The sequence below is a fragment of the Haliotis rubra genome, unplaced genomic scaffold (assembly GCF_003918875.1).
Source record: "Haliotis rubra isolate DU_JTF1 unplaced genomic scaffold, ASM391887v1 Scf6, whole genome shotgun sequence".
NCBI lineage: Eukaryota > Metazoa > Mollusca > Gastropoda > Lepetellida > Haliotidae > Haliotis > Haliotis rubra.
Genome location: NW_025767301.1, coordinates 4,048,336 through 4,071,488, shown reverse-complemented (window position 1 = coordinate 4,071,488; position 23,153 = coordinate 4,048,336). Strand labels below are relative to the sequence as shown.

The window sequence follows — 23,153 nt, the reverse complement described above, 5'->3', positions numbered from 1 at the left end:
TTCATGTGTATATTTTGTTTTATAATGGCTTATATGATGAGTTTTGTGCCCAGGTATGTTTGTCATTATTGTCTAAGAGTGTTCTTATTGTGTGTGACTGCTATTTACGTGAGTTTACGAATGTGTTTAAAAGTCAAACCATTGTTCGGCTGACTGATCTCAGATTTTATCACCATCTGTCATTTCTTGCTTAGCCTTGCTTCCCAACCAGCTGGAAGAACAGCAGGTTAGCTCAGTGGTAACTGTGTTTGCTTCACTCAACAACGACCCTTGTTCAATCCTCCATGTAGCCACTTACAATTCAAGCTCGTTCATGTCACCAATTGCAATACTACAAACAGTGATGTAAAAAAAACACTCAACAAATAATTCATTTCTGAATCTTTGAACACTGAACATAGGTTACTTATTTTGTTTATAGAAACTGCAAGTTATGACCATGTATGACTCTTTCATGATCCAACATGGTGATATATTTTCAACAAAATTACAAAGTTATTGAACACAAGTTGACAATCAAAAATGCTTGCCTGCCTCTTTTTTCAATAAGCAAATCCACGCTTGAAAGTAATTGACAGTTGCATATTTGCTCTTATCATTACCTTCTGAAAGTGCTTCATTAATACCAAATGGTACATGTGAACAAAATTTGAAGTGTCATTTATCATAAATACACACCTAATTTAAATAAAATTTTATACTTTCATGAACCTTTATTCAGTCACACAGATTAGAAATGCCTACGTTTCATATATGGAGACCATACTTCTTCAGTTATCTACTGTGAACTATTTTTTGGAGCAATACGAGCTGTAATACTGATGGTATCTGAGTGATACGTACAACACTGGTTCAAAGTACATATCACCTGCATGAAGTCATGATTGGGAAAGAGAATACCAGTCAGCTGATAATGACTGGCATCCATTTCATACCCTGATGGTATATCTGATAGACCCGGATCAGTCACATCATCCAGCGTCATACAAACTTGCGATAGATAACGCAGTTGTGTAGTCGTCAGTGAGGTCAATCTAGCTGAATAACTTTGTTATCCGATTATCATTTTGTAATTGCAACAGTTTGACACTTAATGAAAGCTGAGTTAATTTGGCAGTAAGATTATATGGAGCAACATTTTACAGAAAACGTGCCATCATTTACACTTTTATTGTGAACTTTGATTGTACTTTATATCTTTGAAGATAATTTTGACTTTAGTCTGAGGGATTTTGATAGAATTCTTTACAATCTGATTGTTTTTGCAAGGATCTTTCACAGTTCAAATTTTTATATATTCGTATCTTTATAGACCTAGGATGTGACATCACAACAATTTTAATATTTCTTCTATCTATAGAGTTTAAGTCTTGAGAATGCTGGAGTAGTGTCTCTATCTTCATATTGCAAACCCAGCTGGATAATGCTTCTTAACCAATCCTGTATTCTCTTACAAGAGAATCACTCACCTTTATGGAAACCTTTCTGCTCTAAAGTAAGAATTCCTACCAAGTCCATAGAGAATTGATTGGTATTGTGATACCTTTCCTGGTCATCTTCATGGAACTATTAATATATCACTACTTTATGTTGTATAAGTGCATAATGAAAGTATATCTAGATTTTATACTTTTGACTGAGTGTATATAGCATGTCCCTATGTGGCTGTACACACATGTAAATAATGATTGTAAGGTGTACAGAGTCTTGTATGTATAAGAGCCACTGGATGGGTGGTTCACGCAAATAAAATGTCAAAACTATGACTTGTTGGTTAAATGTCTGTGCAGTGTTTGTGATGTCTACTCTGCGTCTTGGACAGGTAAGGCAGATAAGAGATAGAGTATCACATATACAACAACCATGAGCAACTGAGTTGAACCTTGATACCCACACTGACTGTTACTTGTCAAGCAATGCAAGGGCTAAACCACTGGCTGCGTTCGGACATGTTTGGGTAACTTTTCCTTGACATGCAGTCTGTCCAGTTTTATTTTCAATCATGTCAATGGTCCTCCATTTTTCCAATCTATTAAAAGCTTCCAATCAGTGTGCATACACGTGTTCATCTGTTTATCACATTGTTAACCTGTTAATGCTTGTTGAAATGTGTTCATGTTTGAAACCACTCATACCTGGGTGATACAGCATGTATATTACTACACATAAGCTGAAACCCTTGGTGAATTCAAGTATTGCAACCCTACAAAATAAAACGGCAGCTGTACTCAGCACTATTATGCACACAAACCATGGCACATTTTGAACCTCATCTACTAGGACCTTTCTGGTATTTGTAGATAGAGCTTGCTGGAGGAATTTAATGAAAATGCTAGATTATGTTCTGGTGGCAAGGGAATGAAGTTTGTGTAATGTAATGTGACAAAATTCCTTGATCAGCCAGGTAACATCCTACTTTACAAACCTATAATACAGGTATGGTCAGTCATTGGCAGCACTTCTTCCACACACTGCAGTTGTGACATAATCTTGTCAGATCAGTGCTCGTAAATAGTCTTAATTATGAATGGCTGTTGGCAAAATTAATCCATATTTGAGTGAAAGCAAATTAAGAGCCATTGTGGTTAACCATGTGAAGTGAAAAATTAGAGCCAGATGAGTGCTGGGTGTTGAGAAAGAGGTTATAAGAGCTTTTCAAATGCAACAATTACAAAATATATATAACTTTAGATCATATTTCTCAAAAAGAGGAAACATTTTTATTTCCATTTTTGTTCCTGCAATTGTACTTCAAACAAATGCTAAACAGCTCACATTATAACTGAAAACATATTTCATCTGGATCAGACATGAGAACCTACTTAAATTATGTACTGGTAAATTTCCATTTTGCGAAAAAAATATGTACATTTTTCAATTTTATCATGTCATGTCAACTTAAGTAGTGAAAAGGTATGCAGTTTGACTTTTGGAGAAGAAGATAAAGTGGAGAGTAGATTTAATTGTTTGATCTGGCGGTGAACTGTACCAAACGTAAAATAAACACTTGCTGCTTAAAATTCACCATATCTTGTGAGACAATTGTACTTATATCTATGTGCCATGTCCCCATCTATACACCAACAACAACTTGAAGTTGTACAAAAAAGAAACAGTCTAAGTAGTGATTTATTATGCCACTCCATCCATACACAACACAATACAATCATATTCAAACAAAATTGTTATCTTTATTGGCCAAATGTTTCAATGTACAATGCAATATCTTGTCACAAGTAAATTGCATTGATGGGTCTTAAGCGAGGAGAAATATACAGCTATTTATTGTCAGTGACATTAACTTTCTCCACAGCTCTCTATGTCTAACAGTCTGACAAACACAGAAAATAATTAGTTTTCAAATCACTGATTCTAGTATTTCTCCAGAAACATATCATATATATCTTGATTTTTACAATATAATACAAATTCACACGACATGGCATCATAATACAATATACATTCTTGAGAAACAGCTGCTGCCATGTTTAATCACCCTCAATACATTTGAAACACTTCTCATTTACCCAAAATGTGATAACAGAGAACTGTCACCCACTCATAAACATGGCTGTGACGTCACATATGCTAAAAATATCTGCATGTAGGTAAGCTGTTTACATGAAATCCGTCTTGACAAAAATAAAGTAATTAACATCAGTCCTGAGGAATCCAGTTGAAATCACTACAAACCTGTGCATATTGTGAGCCATTGGCGGAAAAATGACAAATGAGGTCTATTAATGTGCAAAAGTTTATGTGTTGACCATTTCTCCACCTGGTTATGTTGAACAAACTTTGAAAGCAATTGATAAATGGTTAGAATATTGACTTGTGTTGCAATAGAATACAATGATCATGTGACGAGTGTCCTCCGCCTTTCAGGGTCGTTATTGGATATGTATTGTGATCACCTTCAAGTATGGATGACTCAGGAAGCTGTAAGCGAAAGGATATTGCTAATGTCAGGATAAGCAAAAGGTACATGTTTAGAATTACACTAAACAGAAATCCCGGAATATGTGCTTGTATAAATATCAGCTCTTGGTTGCCTAAAAAAGGATGTGTTCCAAATCTAATGGACTAAACATGATTAATAAATTCAGTTTCTATGAATTCTACATCTATGTTACATTCCTCCAACTCAAGCCACAAGACACAGTAAACACTTTCAGTCCCTTACCAAATTCTTTGAGTCCCTTGTCTGCTTTCTGTTTCTGTAAGTATAATTAACTGCACGTATATAACTTCTGATCTCAACATAAAGTTAACAAAAGCAGGGAGAACACTTCACCTGTTTGAACAGTAGAAGGTCATACAAAGACAACCTTGCACCTTAAGCCTTCTGAAACCAAACACAGAATATCTACATCATTGGGCCTGTAGGACATTACAAAGAAGGCAGATATCATACAATGCAGGAAAATGAAACATTTGTCAACCACAGATGATACATGAATGACAGAATGCTGCAAGACAGTGTAAAGTGTGTACAATGCTTGGCTAATATATTACTGTGGTTATGGGATATGAGTGGTGAACTTCATCATGACTTCAGCTATAAATTAAATGATCCATCTGCCTTGTCTGTACTGACTTGCATCGTAGTAATATTAACAGGACAAACACAATCATGAGGAAGCAAAGTAATTGACAAAACCAACACAAACAGCAAAAATATTTCTCTCATTATTGCATCACTGGTATATTGTTAATGTAGCTCACAAGAGAAACACTGTCAATCATTATATTACATCACAATCAAAAGGTAAACAGCAACTTGGACAATGATTACCTATTTATGCTGAAGTTAAATCGACAAACTAATACCTCAGATCAGAGGGCCTCTCGTTAAAATTAAATGCCCCCCACCCCAAATAATTAGTGAACAAGGAGTTTCCAGGGTGTCAATGTAGCCATAAGTGCCAAATGTGCAGGTTTAGGAAATTCAGTTAGCTGATGTCTGCAAAGAAAACCCAAAATGACAACATGAAAGACTTCTTTTCCCAGGTCACACTTAAAGATTGGATAGCAACAACCGAGTTCACTGCATGTCCCTGTACATGTGCATAATCATGATCATCGTAGTAATGCTGCTCTTCACTACAGCTACACCAACACTTGGAAGAATTTAGATCCAAACATGAGGTACAAGGTCACACTGTCAATTCATCATTCGGACTATGCCATCGATCTTACAAATATCCTGTTGTAATATCATTTCATCTGAATGTTTAGCACTTGCGGTATTTCTTCTGAACCTGACCTGAGGAAATAGTTTCCTTCCATGTAGCACTTTCTGATTTGGAATTAGCATGTAGAAATAACACATTCATGTAAAAAATTAGAAAGGAACATGTTTCTAAAACAATATGAAAAAGAGCTTAAAATGTTGATTTTGCGATTAGCACATATTCTTCAAAGTAGGAAAGATCTACAATGGATGTTTCATGAGTACAATTGGTGGTGAGAGTATCACATGTCACATTTGAATTTACCTGATTTACGGCATTCAAAAGCACTCTGGAATAGTTTGTGTCCTGTGTATGAAAATGCATACAAAGGATAAATTAACCTTCCTCCTTTTAGCTGCCCCAACTGAGGCCATTTACTCATTTTGATTCTAGCAGTATTGATGGCTCAGCAGTGCCAGATGGGAGCCACATGCCAGCCTACAAGTGTGACGTGCACCCAGGCCGGATGGCACAGAACTTCCGCTTAGTAAGACGGCAGACAGCAACAATGGTGGCTGGTACTAGCTGGGTGGTGAGGACAGCTCTCTTCTCTCATGTACTCATATATGTGAGGCTAAGGACCTTCGTCCTGAAAGAACAGGGCACACTGTTAGCTAGCAATTGTCTCTGAAAATTCTGAATTGGACGATGCCCAAAATAAGTTATATTTTGTTAATATATACATTGATGAATGTTGTATTTTGTTCCACATGCAGGATGAAAGTAAAAAAAACAAAAAAAACAATAATAGAGTCTGCAATAGAAATATTGTGGACAAATGAAAAAACCCAACATATTCTCATAGCAGAGGAAATGTATAGCGTTCAGTGGACTACTAACTTCAAAACCCATCAATGAATGTAAGTAGAGAGAGGTAGCAAGGATGAAAGCAGGGTGTGGTTATCACAATGTCTTCAAGAGTCATGCAGCAACTTGTCTCACTGCCTTTGTGATATATTTTACCAATACTTTCACATCAGTTCATGATTAATATTTGACTATTAGCAGCACATGACATTGCATACATTAGTACAACAGATTTTAGCATGTCTAGTTCAGGAAACATCAAGAAATCAGTCATGGGAAATAAGGTTCATTGTAGACTGGAAACATGAGAAACACAATAATAGCCCTTCATTCAGCTGATGAGTTAATATCTATCTGACATATACAGTTATGATTTGGATATAAGTGGGAAATTGAAATCAATGTACCTGTTCAAAGTTAACTAGGGTTATACGTAAAAACACAGCCTTAGCCCTTCATGTCCATCTTGTTCAGGACCACATTAGTTCTTTTGTTGACTATGATCAAAAGTGAATAAGTACAGACACACTTCATAATTAGTGAGCCTCCAACATTGAATCAAGGAGCATCACAAAACCCCAAATGTGTATGGAATAAAACAGCTAACCATTAGATCTGAATCATGACAAATCACCAAGTACTAGCAGATACAAACAGAAATGACAATTTTAAATGCTTCATATCTTTCTCACAATAAATAGTGTTCAATTTCCTTTAAGCAATTACTCAACATCAGAAAAGATGTAATACCCTTGTAATCCTCACATGATTCAAATGCATCCAACATCTTTCTGGTAAGAAAAAAATATTTTATCAAGGTTGAAAAGGTACCTATCAGACCTATGTCATTTGATGGTCATAATCTAGAAAAACAAGTCATGTCAAGATCACACTTGAACCTCTGTTGAAGAGTCTTAAGAAACATACAGAACTTATCACACAACCAGCTGCCTACTATATCACATATCATAACACCAAGCTAATTACCTAAATTATCATTTCGGATCTGTAAACAGCTCAATGACACTTATGACAAATGTGAAACAAGAACTTTCTTACATGTGCTTCACTGAACAGAATTCTCAGCATTTTCATGCTAAATACAATAACTTCACATCACCAAAAATATTAATAAGTACATGGACGATATATGTTCCTTTGTAAGTACAGAGCCATATCCTCTCAAACACAAAGTGTGAATACTCCCTCATTCACATGCGACAATCATGAAATTCTCAGTTCAAGCATATGCAGAGCCTTATAGATCAAATAAAGCAGGGTAATAAGTGAGCAAGTTTGTAACAGACAGATGATATTTTATACAGAGAAGAATACACTCCTAGGTGTACAAAGTTGGTGAAGTAATATTAGTTGTGAAAAGAACACCTTGGTACAGCCACATTATATAGTCACTGATGACAGAACACAATCAGTGGATATACAAGACCCAAGAAGGGGTGCGAACATGCCAGATTATATGGAGTTGCGAAAGACAAGAGTTGGCATGTAGAGAGGCATTTGTCTACTGTTAGTTTCTCTAGACACGGCTGATTTTACATGCTGTGGCAGTCTTACTCACATCCTGTTCATCATTCGGTCTCAATTTGTAGTAAGTACTCTCAATGAATCCTTTCCTGCAAACAAACAATGAAATAAGTGCAATGTTACACAGGTGACTGAACAAGGTAAACAATGATAGGATGGTTTCCATAATGATATAGCAGACCAGTACAAGGAAATACCAAAGGGCCAATACAGTTATCAGACTACACCACACGAGACAATAGCAATAGGAGTGATGATTAACGATTGAAAGTCTAAACAACCAGCAGTTCCAAGAGATGCCTTTCTTTCCCCATTGGTGGCAACAGGTAGGATCAAAACAAATATATGTCACAGACATTTCATCACAGTATAGCCCTATTACTAGATCTTTCACTTGATATGTTTATCTCTCATAAATCTTCAATCACAGAAAAGGATTGTAAGCAATGGGTTGATATGTTGAATTCAGATCTGTTTTCTGTTTGCAATTCTTTTGCAAAACAATATTTGAATCTTTACACCACTAACATGTTGAAGGTTAAAATTAATTGCAACTAAATCATGACCTAGTTTTTACAACAGCCCATGCAAGTGGTCCATGTAACCATAGTAACAATGGCAACAACCACGAGCACCACACTGGATAGCTGTGTACAATATCAACTTACTTTGCTGCCAAACCACCCCCAGGGGGAAAGCTGTCATCTAACTCGGTCGAAAGCATGTGCATGATGTATGGGAGGTCTTGATTTTCAGGGGATTCTTTTAAAAGTAACTCTGAAAGCCACAACAAGATCAAATTGTAAGTAAAACAAAAACAAAAGAAATTGACAGGTCTGTCCATGCAAGGAACACAGCACAAAAACCAAAAAGTGGCATGAAATTACATAAACATTGCAACTTAACAATAACATAAAAACATCTACAACACACTGGTGTGATAATGTGTAGCATGCACATCATGACACAATAGTTTAGTAGTACCAATAATTAAAGATAAAATATTTGATTATTAATTTCTTCATACACAAACTGATCTTCAAAGTTTGTTATGGAACATTAAAAGAAAGTATTCTAAACAGATGAGTTAGTATCATCAAAACACAAGCAACATATACTACAGGTTAAGACAGACAAATCCACAATACTGAGCACAAATACATCTATTACCTCTTATTTTAGTTTCTATTTTTGCATCCAGTTCTTGTTCCTTTTTCACAGCGACATCAGACACTTTGGGTGCACCTTCAAAGGACACTACAACAATGCTCATATTGTCTCGGCTTCCCTGTAAATAAACAAGCAAAAACAGTTGTCATGTTTGGGTTGTCAACACTTGGTAGAACAAATTTAATTGGCAAAAATTACACCCAGCAAATATTTTGCAGGAACGCTAAGTAGATTTCTTCCAGAGGTTTAATAGTTTAACCATGGAATGAACTATGACATGCATGACTAATGCAACTTTGTAGATTCACAATTGAAATATACAACTTGTAGCCACAGTTACTAAATATTTTCTTTCAACAAACATAATCCTCATTGTTGATAGTTTTTCACGCACCTTATATAGACATGTATCAACAACTGAATTGCTAATTTGTTCCAGACTGTCTGTAATCTTCATTCTACTTTCAACAAAAGCACAAAGTTCTTCGTTGGTCATAACATCCCATATGCCATCACAGGCAAGAACAAGAAACTGATCTTCTGGGCTTCTGTCCTCAATGAAAATTTCTGGCTCTGGAGATACTAACTGTTCACAAGGACCCTTTCCTTCAACATTTTTATATTCAAAGTCCCCCAAAGCCCTGGAAACTGCCAAAGAGCCATTGACCCTCTGAATCATTACACTACCACCTGCATTCTGTATTCGCTCCTTTTCCTCCGGGTTGACAGGTTTGTGGTCTCGAGTTGCAAATGAGCACTTGCCATTACGGCATAACACTGCCCTCGAATCTCCACAGTTAGCAAAGAAGATATGCTGTGGGGAGACAATACAGCACACTGCTGTGGATCCACTCTTGTCCTCCCCACTGACCATCTCAGGCATTGTTCTCATCATTTCATCCAACTTCAGAAAGCCTGTCTTGATACCCTTCTTGACATCCTCCAGAGATGGTTGAACCTCAGTTCCATCTGTTACATCAAGTTTGCCTCTAAAGTCTTCATTAGCTATGATATGTTCTAGGAGCTGCTCAGCACAGAAGGCTGAAACTTTGGCACCTGCATGCCCGTCAAATACAGCAAAGAAAGACCAATCTTTTAACCCATAGGGTAGACCAATGACAGCAGTGTGAGCATCTTCCATCTCCACTCGCCATCCTTGCATGCTGCACAATCCATATCGAAGACCATTTCCCATACCACCTTTGTTCTGTTTGTCAGTCTTTGGTTTATCTAAGAAAGCCCCCATGTTTGGTCTGAAACATAAGAAATTCATGGTATGATTCTTGCCACCTGGTTTTATTTTAAAAAAACCAACAGGAAATACTGGCTATGAAATGAGGTACAACTAAAGTAGCTATAAAACAAATGAAATAAAGTTACAAAGAATAATAACCATTTAATACATCATCATCTGATATTTAACTGTGCTTAAAAGGCATTGACTGAAGGTTACTACTTACGGGAATTGGTTAATATTTACAAACAGATTTTTACAACAAAAAAAACATTGCTAAGAATATTCTTAGGGAATATCTGGTCATTACACTCAGTTTCAGATCTACTTGCTAACATATCCATAAACATGGGTCCGGAAATCCAATGTTGGACTTGCCTGAGACAGTATGTTGAGCTGTCTGACAAGCAGAATTTTGCTCCTTAGTTGTCTGCGGACAAGTAAATTCATAAGAAAATAAGATTAACCATTCATCATAAATTCCCTGATTCATTTCATAGAAGTTTCAAGAACCTAGGTATTGTGGTGTTTGTGATGTCATAGTTAGCAATTTGTGGATTACAAACACAACAGATTTTCAGCAGATGACATTATAGTGTTGTACACAGTTATAACCATGCCTCACAAGAGCAAAACAGATGTGTAGTGCACTGCATTGGAGCCCCTAATTCTCACGTGTAAATGTTAGGTGCTACGGAGAAATGGATCATACTTTATATATATTATCTACTAAACCTGTGTACTGAGTCAATACAAGCTTTGGAATGATATTTAATCAATATCAATCAGACCACACATTATACAAACAGGACCCATGGTATTTCCACTACCCAGCATGATATGTTATAAATTAAACTTCTAACAGGATTAAAAGAATATCTACTTTTTAAATAATGGAATACATAATATTAGATCACATTGATGAGATTTTCACATGAAAAACTGTGCTGTACCTTACATGACACGATTGATAATTCAATAAGGTGTTCTATGGAGCATAGCTTCAGTGCTGACCTGCACATCAAGAGTCGTCATAGTGCAATGTCATGCTGTGTCGTAACAAACCCCCCCCCCTCCCCTGTTACATACAGTCTAAAGCCTCAGTAATTTTTGACAATGTACCCATCCAATTCTTACCACTGACCACTGCTTTTGCTCACGTGATAATAGAATACCTGTGATCTGTCCAAAAAGGAAGCAAAACCGAACTGAATTCATATCCGACAAAACAAGCCAAGCGATCGCGTCGCTCATGACCTCGAAGTCGAACATGTAGAGGCGTGTGTCCATGGTGTTTGGTATTTTGTTCGTGGACAACAGGGCCAACATCGAACAAACATCATTTGCTAATGTTTCAAATGGCTTACCTTGTAAGATTACTGTCTGTTACCTATGTTCTCTGAACAGACAGCCGCCTGACTCTAAACCATTAACAATATTGACGTAATGATAGGACTCGCTGATCAAAGTATCAACTGCAACTCACGGCCGCCATGCCTCATAACTTGTCGCGATACTTAGAGATCTAAATACATAACTTCAGAGAGATCAGTCCAAAATTCAGTTGTGATAAATAATGATATGTGACTACTGATGAGGCATGGATAAATGAGTAAACACAATAAACTTTCCGCACAGAAACATGCGAAATGTTTGAACTTCAACAAACATAAAATGGCGGATGTCCTACATTGAGCATGCGCAAAGCCGAAAACCCGGATGAATTTTCTAAACATAGCACAATATGACATGACGTCATTCCCACACGATAAGCCTTTGGTTGTGTGGCTAGCCGATTATTTATCCACATGCGTCACATGATTGATAGAGTGGTATTATTTCAGCGAAAAAAAACACACCAACAATACTCTTGCCTTTTACATAAATACATTATTAACAATACAATTTCTCAAAACCTGACGCGGAAAACGTTTATAGTTCGATTTTTTGTAACCACTGGAGCACAATCAATTACTCATCAACCGCAGTGAGACGAACTTGTGTTTCAAATATAATGACACGTAATAAAAGTGTGACTATTAAATACTTAAACTCACAACTCCAAACTGAATCATTATGCTTTTAAAACCCGTATTGATCAATGTATGTAGGCGTTTTGAAATTCTGTCAAGTTCACAAAAATATATAATATCACTAATTCAAAGTCCATTTTGTTTAATTAAGTCTAACGTCAGTCCAAATCGACCCGGACAGTCTTGATCTATAACAACCGCATATGTGAGGGGCACTTTTTCTTTACGACGTGAAATGTTCAGAAATCAAAGGATTTTCTGTGAAACCGAAACATTGCAATGCAGACGACAAATCCGTTTCCCAATATGCGTACACCTTGAGCGTTTGGGTTATAACTTTCTGTACTTTCTCAATGAATAGGGAAATCACGAAGAGCAGTAACAATATTACGTTTATCGCCATGATAACACAGATCTAAGATAGATAAACACAATCCAAGTGATGCACGCGGACTTTGTCCGCTCATATATTTGTTTTGTTGTGCCAGGGCTAATCTACAACGTCTTCTATTCTCCCTGGTCCTCTGTACAAAAGGATCGAACCCATTTCTATACGGACTTGATTTTTACGAAAAGAAATGTATTTTCACAAAGTTACCATAAAAAAACATTGGGTGGGTGAAATACTAACTTCACTGCTATATAAGTATACTATCACTCACTGTACAGCGTGTATTTACACGGCAAGACGGAAGTGAAAGAACAGGTTTGAACCAGGATTTCGCATGAAAAATAACATTACTTGTTTTTTCCCTGACACTCCTCACATTAAGTATATGCATGTATGCCCAAACCATGGATTTTCATACACCTCCCACCAATGACTGCTGCATGCTTATATAGTAGATAGCACAACGTGTCCTCAAGTTTATTGTGAAATGATAATTGGTCATAACGTATACCTGGTATATATGTAGAGTACAAGGATGTCCTTCTCAAATAGAATGTGGATAGCTGACACTGCATCTATGCTCAGGCTTGTCATGTACATCGCCCTGTTATCAGCCGTTATCCCTTCAAGGACAGCTTATATACCCAAATTAGATACAGCCGTATGGTATCGACCCTACCCTACTGTTCAAGGCCTACTTAAACTATTTAAACAGATGCAGTTGTTTGTTATCAACCGTTACCCTAAAGAGATACAGCTGCATGTTGTTAACCCTACTGTTCAAGGCCTACTTAAACTATTTAAACAGATCCAGTTGTTTGTTATCAACCGTTACCCTAAAGAGATACAGCTGCATGTTGTCAACCCTACTGTTCAAGGCCTACTTAAACTATTTAAACAGATCCAGTTGTATGTTATCAACCGTTACCCTAAAGAGATACAGCTGCATGTTGTCAACCCTACTGTTCAAGGCCTACTTAAACTATTTAAACAGATGCAGTTGTATGTTATCAACCGTTACCCTAAAGACATACAGCTGCATGTTGTCAACCCTACTGTTCAAGGCCTACTTAAACTATTTAAACAGATGCAGTTGTATGTTATCAACCGTTACCCTAAAGAGATACAGCTGCATGTTGTCAACCCTACTTTTCAAGGCCTACTTAAACTATTTAAACAGATGCAGTTGTTTGTTATCAACCGTTACCCTAAAGAGATACAGCTGCATGTTGTCAACCCTACTGTTCAAGGCCTACTTAAACTATTTAAACAGATCCAGTTGTATGTTATCAACCGTTACCCTAAAGAGATACAGCTGCATGTTGTCAACCCTACTGTTCAAGGCCTACTTAAACTATTTAAACAGATGCAGTTGTTTGTTATCAACCGTTACCCTAAAGAGATACAGCTGCATGTTGTCAACCCTACTGTTCAAGGCCTACTTAAACAGATGCAGTTGTATGTTATCAACCGTTACCCTAAAGAGATACAGCTGCATATTGTCAACCCTACTGTTCAAGGCCTACTTAAACTATTTAAACAGATCCAGTTGTTTGTTCTCAACCGTTACCCTAAAGAGATACAGCTGCATGTTGTCAACCCTACTGTTCAAGGCCTACTTAAACTATTTAAACAGATCCAGTTGTTTGTTCTCAACCGTTACCCTAAAGAGATACAGCTGCATGTTGTCAACCCTACTGTTCAATGCCTACTTAAACTATTTAAACAGATCCAGTTGTTTGTTCTCAACCGTTACCCTAAAGAGATACAGCTGCATGTTGTCAACCCTACTGTTCAAGGCCTACTTAAACTATTTAAACAGATGCAGTTGTATGTTATCAACCGTTACCCTAAAGAGATACAGCTGCATATTGTCAACCCTACTGTTCAAGGCTTACTTAAACTATTTAAACAGATGCAGTTGTATGTTATCAACCGTTACCCTAAAGAGATACAGCTGCATATTGTCAACCCTACTGTTCAAGGCCTACTTAAACTATTTAAACAGATCCAGTTGTATGTTATCAACCGTTACCCTAAAGAGATACAGCTGCATGTTGTCAACCCTACTGTTCAAGGCTTACTTAAACTATTTAAACAGATGCAGTTGTATGTTATCAACCGTTACCCTAAAGAGATACAGCTGCATGTTGTCAACCCTACTGTTCAAGGCCTACTTAAACTATTTAAACAGATCCAGTTGTATGTTATCAACCGTTACCCTAAAGAGATACAGCTGCATATTGTCAACCCTACTGTTCAAGGCCTACTTAAACTATTTAAACAGATGCAGTTGTATGTTATCAACCGTTACCCTAAAGAGATACAGCTGCATGTTGCCAACCCTACTGTTCAAGGCCTACTTAAACTATTTAAACAGATCCAATTGTATGTTATCAACCGTTACCCTAAAGAGATACAGCTGCATATTGTCAACCCTACTGTTCAAGGCCTACTTAAACTATTTAAACAGATCCAGTTGTTTGTTCTCAACCGTTACCCTAAAAAGATACAGCTGCATGTTGTCAACCCTACTGTTCAAGGCCTACTTAAACTATTTAAACAGATCCAGTTGTTTGTTCTCAACCGTTACCCTAAAGAGATACAGCTGCATATTGTCAACCCCACTGTTCAAGGCCTACTTAAACTATTTAAACAGATGCAGTTGTTTGTTATCAACCTGTAACCCTAAAGAGATACAGATGTATGTTGTCAACCCTACTGTTCAAGGCCTACTTAAACTATTTAAACAGATGCAGTTGTATGTTGTCAACCATTACCCAAAAGAGATACAGCTGTATGTTGTCAACCCTACTGCTCAAGGAATACTTAAACTATTTAAACAGATGCAGTTGTATGTTGTCAACCCTACTGTTCAAGGTCTACTAAGACTATCTAAACAGATACAGCTGTATGTTGTCAACCCTACGGTTCAAGGTCTACTAAGACTATCTAAACAGATGCAGCTGTATGTTGTCAAACCTACGGTTCAAGGTCTACTTAGACTATCTAAACAGATACAGCTGTATGTTGTCAACCCTACGGTTCAAGGTCTACTAAGACTATCTTAACAGATACAGCTGTATGTTGTCAACCCTACGGTTCAAGGTCTACTAAGACTATCTAAACAGATACAGCTGTATGTTGTCAACCCTACTGTTCAAGGTCTACTTAGACTATCTAAACAGATACAGCTGTATGTTGTCAACCCTACGGTTCAAGGTCTACTAAGACTATCTAAACAGATACAGCTGTATGTTGTCAACCCTACGGTTCAAGGTCTACTAAGACTATCTAAACAGATACAGCTGTATGTTGTCAACCCTACTGTTCAAGGTCTACTAAGACTATCTAAACAGATACAGCTGTATGTTGTCAACCCTACGGTTCAAGGTCTACTAAGACTATCTAAACAGATACAGCTGTATGTTGTCAACCCTACTGTTCAAGGTCTACTAAGACTATCTAAACAGATGCAGCTGTATGTTGTCAACCCTACGGTTCAAGGTCTACTAAGACTATCTAAACAGATACAGCTGCATGTTGTCAACCCTACGGTTCAAGGTCTACTAAGACTATCTAAACAGATACAGCTGTATGTTGTCAACCCTACGGTTCAAGGTCTACTAAGACTATCTTAACAGATACAGCTGTATGTTGTCAAACCTACGGTTCAAGGTCTACTTAGACTATCTAAACAGATACAGCTGTATGTTGTCAACCCTACTGTTCAAGGTCTACTTAGACTATCTAAACAGATACAGCTGCATGTTGTCAACCCTACGGTTCAAGGTCTACTAAGATTATCTAAACAGATACAGCTGTATGTTGTCAAACCTACGGTTCAAGGTCTACTTAGACTATCTAAACAGATACAGCTGTATGTTGTCAACCCTACTGTTCAAGGTCTACTAAGACTATCTAAACAGATACAGCTGTATGTTGTCAACCCTACGGTTCAAGGTCTACTAAGACTATCTAAACAGATACAGCTGTATGTTGTCAACCCTACGGTTCAAGGTCTACTAAGACTATCTAAACAGATGCAGCTGTATGTTGTCAACCCTACGGTTCAAGGTCTACTAAGACTATCTAAACAGATACAGCTGTATGTTGTCAACCCTACGGTTCAAGGTCTACTAAGACTATCTAAACAGATACAGCTGTATGTTGTCAACCCTACGGTTCAAGGTCTACTTAGACTATCTAAACAGATACAGCTGTATGTTGTCAACCCTACGGTTCAAGGTCTACTTAGACTATCTAAACAGATGCAGCTGTATGTTGTCAACCCTACGGTTCAAGGTCTACTAAGACTATCTAAACAGATGCAGCTGTATGTTGTCAAACCTACGGTTCAAGAACTACTTATAACCAAAATAGATACACTTATACCTTAGATACGTACAGCTGTTTACATAAACCCTAAACACATATAGCTGGAGAGAGAGAGAGAGAGAGAGAGAGAGAGAGAGAGAGAGAGAGAGAGAGAGAGAGAGAGAGAGGGAGGGGGATTGGTACCTTCCTTTGCGGTGTTTTAACTGTTTTAAATTTTCCTTTCCATCAAATTCCCCTTCACACTCTAACTGCCAAATAATCACCTATCTTCGTTGTTATTGCTTGAATCAAAGAGTCAATAGAAACGCGTCCTGTAGATTCCTCGCGCTGATGACGACGGCATGGCCGTTACTGCAGCACACATGAACTCATCATGAAATAACCATGCAATACTCGATCTATTCTAACAAGGCGGAACGTGACTCAGCGAGGTGACACCGGGGACAATTACTTCTGACGTGTCCACTGTATAGCTGCTACTTATATACAGCTCTACTATATCGGAAACCTGTTTCCCCATACACGTTGCTGCTTTACTGAAAGCATTTACAACATAAATAGCCATGTTAATTACAGGCACAAATAAATCATATTTATAAATGTATCAAATATACTATATAGTCGGATCTCATGGGATCGGCTAAATTGTATTCTGTGTAACAAAGAATGAATCTACGTTTGACAAACTGATTTTGAAATAGGAATACATAGAAACAAAAAAACATGTCTGGATGTGGTACCGAATCTGATATACACTTAATGCTTGTCGTCGGTAGTGTAAAACCTTACTGTTCAGCACTGCTACGCCGTAAAGAGTCCTTGGAAAGTTGAAACGTATTCAGTAGTTAGGGATATTTGTATGTAACCTCTGGTCTTAATGGTGACCGATCAGTTTGACGTTCAACGTATGTACATTGGCATAATATCTGAACATTGAATAAAGTAACTCTTCATTTAAATGTGTCGAGATTCTTTGAAATGAATATATTTGAGTTTTGTCTTTTATTTCAGAGAGTTACACTGTTTGAAATGAGTTTAGCAGGGTGTGGAAATACAGAAAAGGCTAACTGAAAATAATCGACCAACATGTTGCCAACTAAACACATGCAACACATTGCCCCAGCAGAAAATGGGTACCCGGTGGGATAGTGAGTGAGTGCGTTTAGTTTTACGCCCCACGCATCAATATTCCAGCTATATGGCGGCGGTTTGTAAATAATCAAGTCTGGACCAGACAATCCAGTGATCAACAGCATGAGCATCGATCTAAACAATTGAAATACGATGACATGGGTCAACCAAGTCAGCGAGCCTGACCATCCGATCCCGTTAGTCGCCTCTTACGACAATCATGTATTGCTGAAGATCAATTCTAATCCGGATCTTCACGGGTTCCCGGTGGGATAACCTTCTAGCGTCTCACTGGCACCTTTGGTTATCCGGGGTAATAATGATTGTTGGCGCTATGACCATTCACCTAGTGAATGGACTTTAGAAATGCACTTATTATTTAAGAGGACAATTCGTACCTATAGGGAGATTCTTACTCACGCGTTTTGGCGGACCCGCAAACTCACTTGTCCCCAAACGCATGGATGAATCGTATACCCATACTGAATGAAAATATACACGACTGGTGACTATATATCTTGTAAAGTGCATCACTGGCGGTCTACATCGGTTAATGCAATCTCGTTTCGGCAGTGAAGTACACGGGTATGGTTTATCTAATATTGGCAAGATTGAAGAATCATCCAAAATTTTGTTACAGATTGTCCAAATATTTTAACGGGTCGGCGAAACAAAACCAAAAAAACCCAAAACACACACACACACACACACAAAAATACGTATGAGTTGTCCAAATTGGCTACGAATCTGACGAAAATTTAGGTACGGGTTACCCATTTCCGATTGGCACGAATCGTCTAGTATCAATATAAATATATCATTTTGTTTTTGGACATATGTTTTCGGACGACAACGGATGTTCTTAACTCTTAAATATATGTAACATATATTCCACTGGGTTCGGACCCGTGAAGATCCCGGGTAGAATAGGTCTTCAGCAACCCGTGCTTGCCTCAAAAGGCGACTATGCTTAAGAGGTGACTAACGGGATCGGGTGGTCAGGCTCGCTGACTTGGTTGACACATGTCATCGGTTCCTAGTTGCGCAGATCGATGCTCATGCTGTTGTTCACTGGATTGTCTGGTCCAGACTCGATTATTTACAGACCGCCGCCATATAGCTGGAATATTGCTGAGTGCGGCGTAAAACTAAACTCACTCCACTGGGTTCGCAACTCAACATGACGATATCACGGTCAGAGTACTTAACGAATAACATATCACAGATGGAGATCAAAGTAGTATCTAAGTAGCTGAGATTTCGTTTGACACTTTGGCAATAAAACTATTCCAGGATTTTTGAACGAAAGCTTTAAATTGCAATATAAACCAGAGGAAAACTTAACTGTTATGGAGTATTGAAATAGGTATTTTCATAACCGAGGGTAATATTAGCCAGGGAGACCGATAACTTTATGTCACTAAGATTCAATAACAACAAACTCACTGACGGCGATTGCTTCAACTTTGTTGTCGATACCTGTGTATTTGGCGGAAAACGCCGAAATATGCCGATTGTCCAAAGGGAAGTAACTCTTCAGAGCCTCCCAAAACCTCCAACATCGAAAGGCTGGGGGACATTTACGTAATGCATCCATTCGGATATCCTGAACATGGCTCGTTTTTTCAGAAGTCTTATTCTTCTTTTAGCAACACCGGCTGTTGGTTACATACTTATGGTAGGAGTATCACCTTCTGAAGACGAAACACGAAGAGTAAGGCACTTTATATGGATCGGACGTTTCGCGCACCTGTTCGTTTATAAGTCAAATATAGAATATTATTACTAGAGATCAATGAGTCAATATTTTAATATTTAAACATAGAAATATAAACCTGCGTATTCATTGGATGTAGAAAATTGTATGATTGTAGATTTACGTGGTTCATGGGAACTGTAAATCGTAATAATATCAGTACAACATTAGGGCTGTCATAGGCATATGCTATGATTTATGGTATTGTCAGTGAATCAGTGTGATCTTGTGAAAACGTACATGCGCACAAATCAAAAGGTGTTGGTATTGGTATAGTTGTGTGGAACTTATATTAGGTAATACAAATTCTCCCTCATGTCTTGCAAAACATTTGCAAACAGTTAGAAATATGATTTTGAAACAACTTTTCAAAATTGAAATGTCTTTGAAAGCAATATATATTTGTCGACATCACCAACCACTCTGCTGTATGATCAGCTAAAGTAGTTTATATTCTTTCTTGTTTTGGCACTGGTCACATGCAACAACTAACAGAAAAATGTTGATAATGAAGTCAGCCTGTGAGAGAGAGATGTTTATTTCTGTAAGGGGGCCACCGGCCCATTATACAAGTACATACAGACTTATTATACTGACGTGGAGCGCCAAGGTTGTTACATGTTAAGTTTTTAGAAATCGAACATACCAAGAAATACAAATCGTGCAAGACTGTTAATGGCATCGACGTTTGTAGAGGATAATAAGTGAATAAACTTATCAAATGATGGATAGGTAGTGTAATATACTGGTAAAATGGAGTTTCTCAGAATATCATAAAATGGACAAACCATACAAAAGTGGTATTCGGATTCTACATAAGGAATGATACATAATAGACATATTCGTTCGTGACGAGGAATGTTAAACTTTCGTCCTTCTTCAAGTAGTAAACTAGCTGTGGTTAGAACAGCGAAATCTACATAGTGCTATACGATATGTGGGCACCTTAATAACGGATAAGTAATCTTCAAATTTAAAACATAATTTGATGCTGGAATATAATTCAAGTTTAGGATACAGTCCAATCTGTTCCATCCATGTTTGTCGATCAATGGCTAGGCATCTTTCTTTGAACTAAGATATAAATTCCTGGCTGCATGTAACATTCTGATTAATCCACACGTAACCAAAACCATAACTGAATAAAAGTCTCTTTACTTGGAGTGCCCATCAGTTACGTCCCTTCTCAGCAAGTGAATACTGATAGTCATACGCTTTCTTTAGCACTACATTATGCACCTGGTTCAACACACGAACCCAAAACTTTATAATCTTAACAAACTGGTTAACTTTTAGTGAGTGACGACCTAACTCACCTCTTGCGACAAGATTCGGAGTGGATCTTCCAAGATGTAAGACTTCTTTACAAAAAAATTCATGAACACGTGATATGCATGGTGATGGATGAAACCCCCAGATCTCCGCACTGTACAATAGGATTGGCAATATCTTAACATCAAAAATGTAAAAGAGAACATTGTATGGCAGATTAGCAAAGTTATGAACACTAGACTTGACGATACAAAGGGCTTTAACGGCTTGCTGAGACAGTGTCTGCTGAGCAATGAAGTCAGCCATGAAGCGTGCAACTTTATGGTTGTTATCCATAAAGTCGTCAACTCCCTTTATTGACACACCAGGGCGGTGGGGTAGCCTAGTGGTTAAAGCGTTGGCTCGTCACGCCGAAGACATAGGTTCGAATCCCCACATGGGTACAATGTGTGAAGCCCATTTCTGGTGTCCCCCGCCGTGATGTTGCTGGAATATTGCTAAAAGCGGCGTAAAACCAAACTCAGTCAGTCAGTTATTGACTCACCATCATCTGTTGATGACAAAACAGTTAGAAAGATGTGTAACAAGTCCCTACTGCAGAGGCCCAGATAAGCTGCATATCCAGGTAAAATATGCATAGAAAATTTCAAATTACGCATTGAACAAAAATTGTTGCATACCAATTAACGCATTTAAAATGTCAGATACGTAAAAAGTTTGAAACAAATGCGTACAGAATATATTTATAAAATCGCTTGCGTAATGAAAAAGACATCGATTGCTATCAAGTTGTACTGTTAGTTTAGGACAAGTGTTGTACTGTCAGTATAGGATGAGTGATTTTTTAATGAAATCATTTCCATTATATTTAAGTTGGTTTTGATTAGGTATGACATAAGGCAGAACATACCTGCTTAGTAAACTTACTCAATGACACAATACTTAGGTGAGTAAAATGACTGAAATACGCACATATTTGAAAGCAGTGGGTAACGGAAAATGAAAAACCAACTCAACATTCAAAATACCAACTCCAAGAAAATACAGTGGGTACAGTACCCACATGAGCTAAATCTTATCTGGAGATCTGCTACTGAGCAGTATCCTTTGTTATTGTTATGTTACCCAATAAACATAAATAGTTCTGTATTATAATCTTAATTAGATAGTGAATATTTCTGGTCAGTAAGTTTAATCAAGAATAAAGATGGTGATATAACTTGTAGCCCAATTGTATGTGTACCAAGAAAGGACACCAGCAAACAAATTACTAGTAGGTTGTTTTGTGTGGTTTTCATGAACCTCGAAAGAAGCTTAGAGAAAGTTGTCAAATGTTATTCTGTCTGTATAATTATATTTCTGTCTTTTACAGAAACTTAAGCAGATGAATGATCCAGCTTCACAAAGAATGAGAGAGCAAAACAAAGCATTGATGAAAGTATTACAGCAACAGGCAGGCATTACAGATGAACATTTGAAGAAGAAGTAATTCAGAAAAGAAGTAATTCAGTGGTTAAGGATAAACAATAGTGTTTTTTTCTAGTGTGTGCGAGTCCTGCACTTCATGCTGTACTGCGTAGAACAGTTCCTATTGTACAGTTAGTTTGTGACTCATGCTGGACATCTATACAAGACTTGCTTTACTTAAAGGCACAAGACATCCTGCAATCAACGGTGGATCCAGAGGATGTTCACTTGCCCATCATATCCTATCCTTGTGTCAATAAAGGCCTCCCTATTTATCAGATGTAAAATACCTCATCAGATCTTGACTTATTAAATCTTTTTTGTTAATTGTCACTATGTTGTAGTGTATAATATTTCTTCTTGTGAAGATGAACCTTATTTACATCTCTACCCAGTCATCTGAAGTGATGAGATTTGTTTCTGTTAGGAGTGCTTGAATCTGATGACCATAGGTTTCCCAGAGTTACTTTGTCACCACCCATCCATAAAGGCCTCATCAAGGCAATGCACGTCTACCATGTTCATAACCTTGGCTCTTTTGGGGAACTATGGAGGGAAATTTAGTGTTGTGGTGTTTTTGGAATTGAGACATTAGTACATCACTTGCTCTGACCTGCTGCACATTTTAGATAAAAACCACATTATCAAATACACCACATGTTCTAGCTCATTACCCTTGAAAGGATACACCTAAGCTCCTCAGTCAAACCTGTGAAGGTCCAGCTTAGAATGAACCTTCAGTAATCCATGCTTGTCGTAAGAGGCGACTAATGGG

General features: G+C 37.6%; 1 protein-coding gene and 1 long non-coding RNA gene across 2 annotated transcripts; one reads left to right on the top strand and one right to left on the bottom strand.

Moving 5' to 3' along the window:
- Nucleotides 1-3,171: 3,171 nt before the first annotated feature.
- LOC124255369 (protein phosphatase 1B-like) lies at nucleotides 3,172-11,692 on the bottom strand. The gene is made up of 6 exons (XM_046689267.1): nucleotides 11,358-11,692; nucleotides 9,151-10,009; nucleotides 8,757-8,874; nucleotides 8,255-8,363; nucleotides 7,621-7,675; nucleotides 3,172-5,823 (listed from the first exon to the last, which is right to left on the bottom strand). Exons 2-6 carry the CDS (start codon nucleotides 10,000-10,002, stop codon nucleotides 5,809-5,811), a joined length of 1,149 nt encoding a protein of 382 aa, XP_046545223.1. The 5' UTR covers nucleotides 10,003-10,009; nucleotides 11,358-11,692; the 3' UTR covers nucleotides 3,172-5,808.
- Nucleotides 11,693-19,419: 7,727 nt separating this feature from the next.
- Nucleotides 19,420-22,711, top strand: LOC124255371. Its single transcript, XR_006892673.1, has 2 exons — nucleotides 19,420-19,597; nucleotides 22,284-22,711. It is a non-coding gene; the product is annotated as an uncharacterized LOC124255371 (long non-coding RNA).
- Nucleotides 22,712-23,153: the final 442 nt, after the last annotated feature.

Coding starts and splice junctions, on each gene's coding strand:
- LOC124255369 (XM_046689267.1), bottom strand. CDS start 10,002: ATGGGGGCTTTCTTAGATAAACCAAAGACTGACAAACAGAACAAAGGT. Junction 8,875..9,150: donor TTGATACATGTCTATATAAG/GTGCGTGAAAAA, acceptor GTTTATTTACAG/GGAAGCCGAGACAATATGAG. Junction 8,364..8,756: donor AATAGAAACTAAAATAAGAG/GTAATAGATGTA, acceptor TGTGGCTTTCAG/AGTTACTTTTAAAAGAATCC.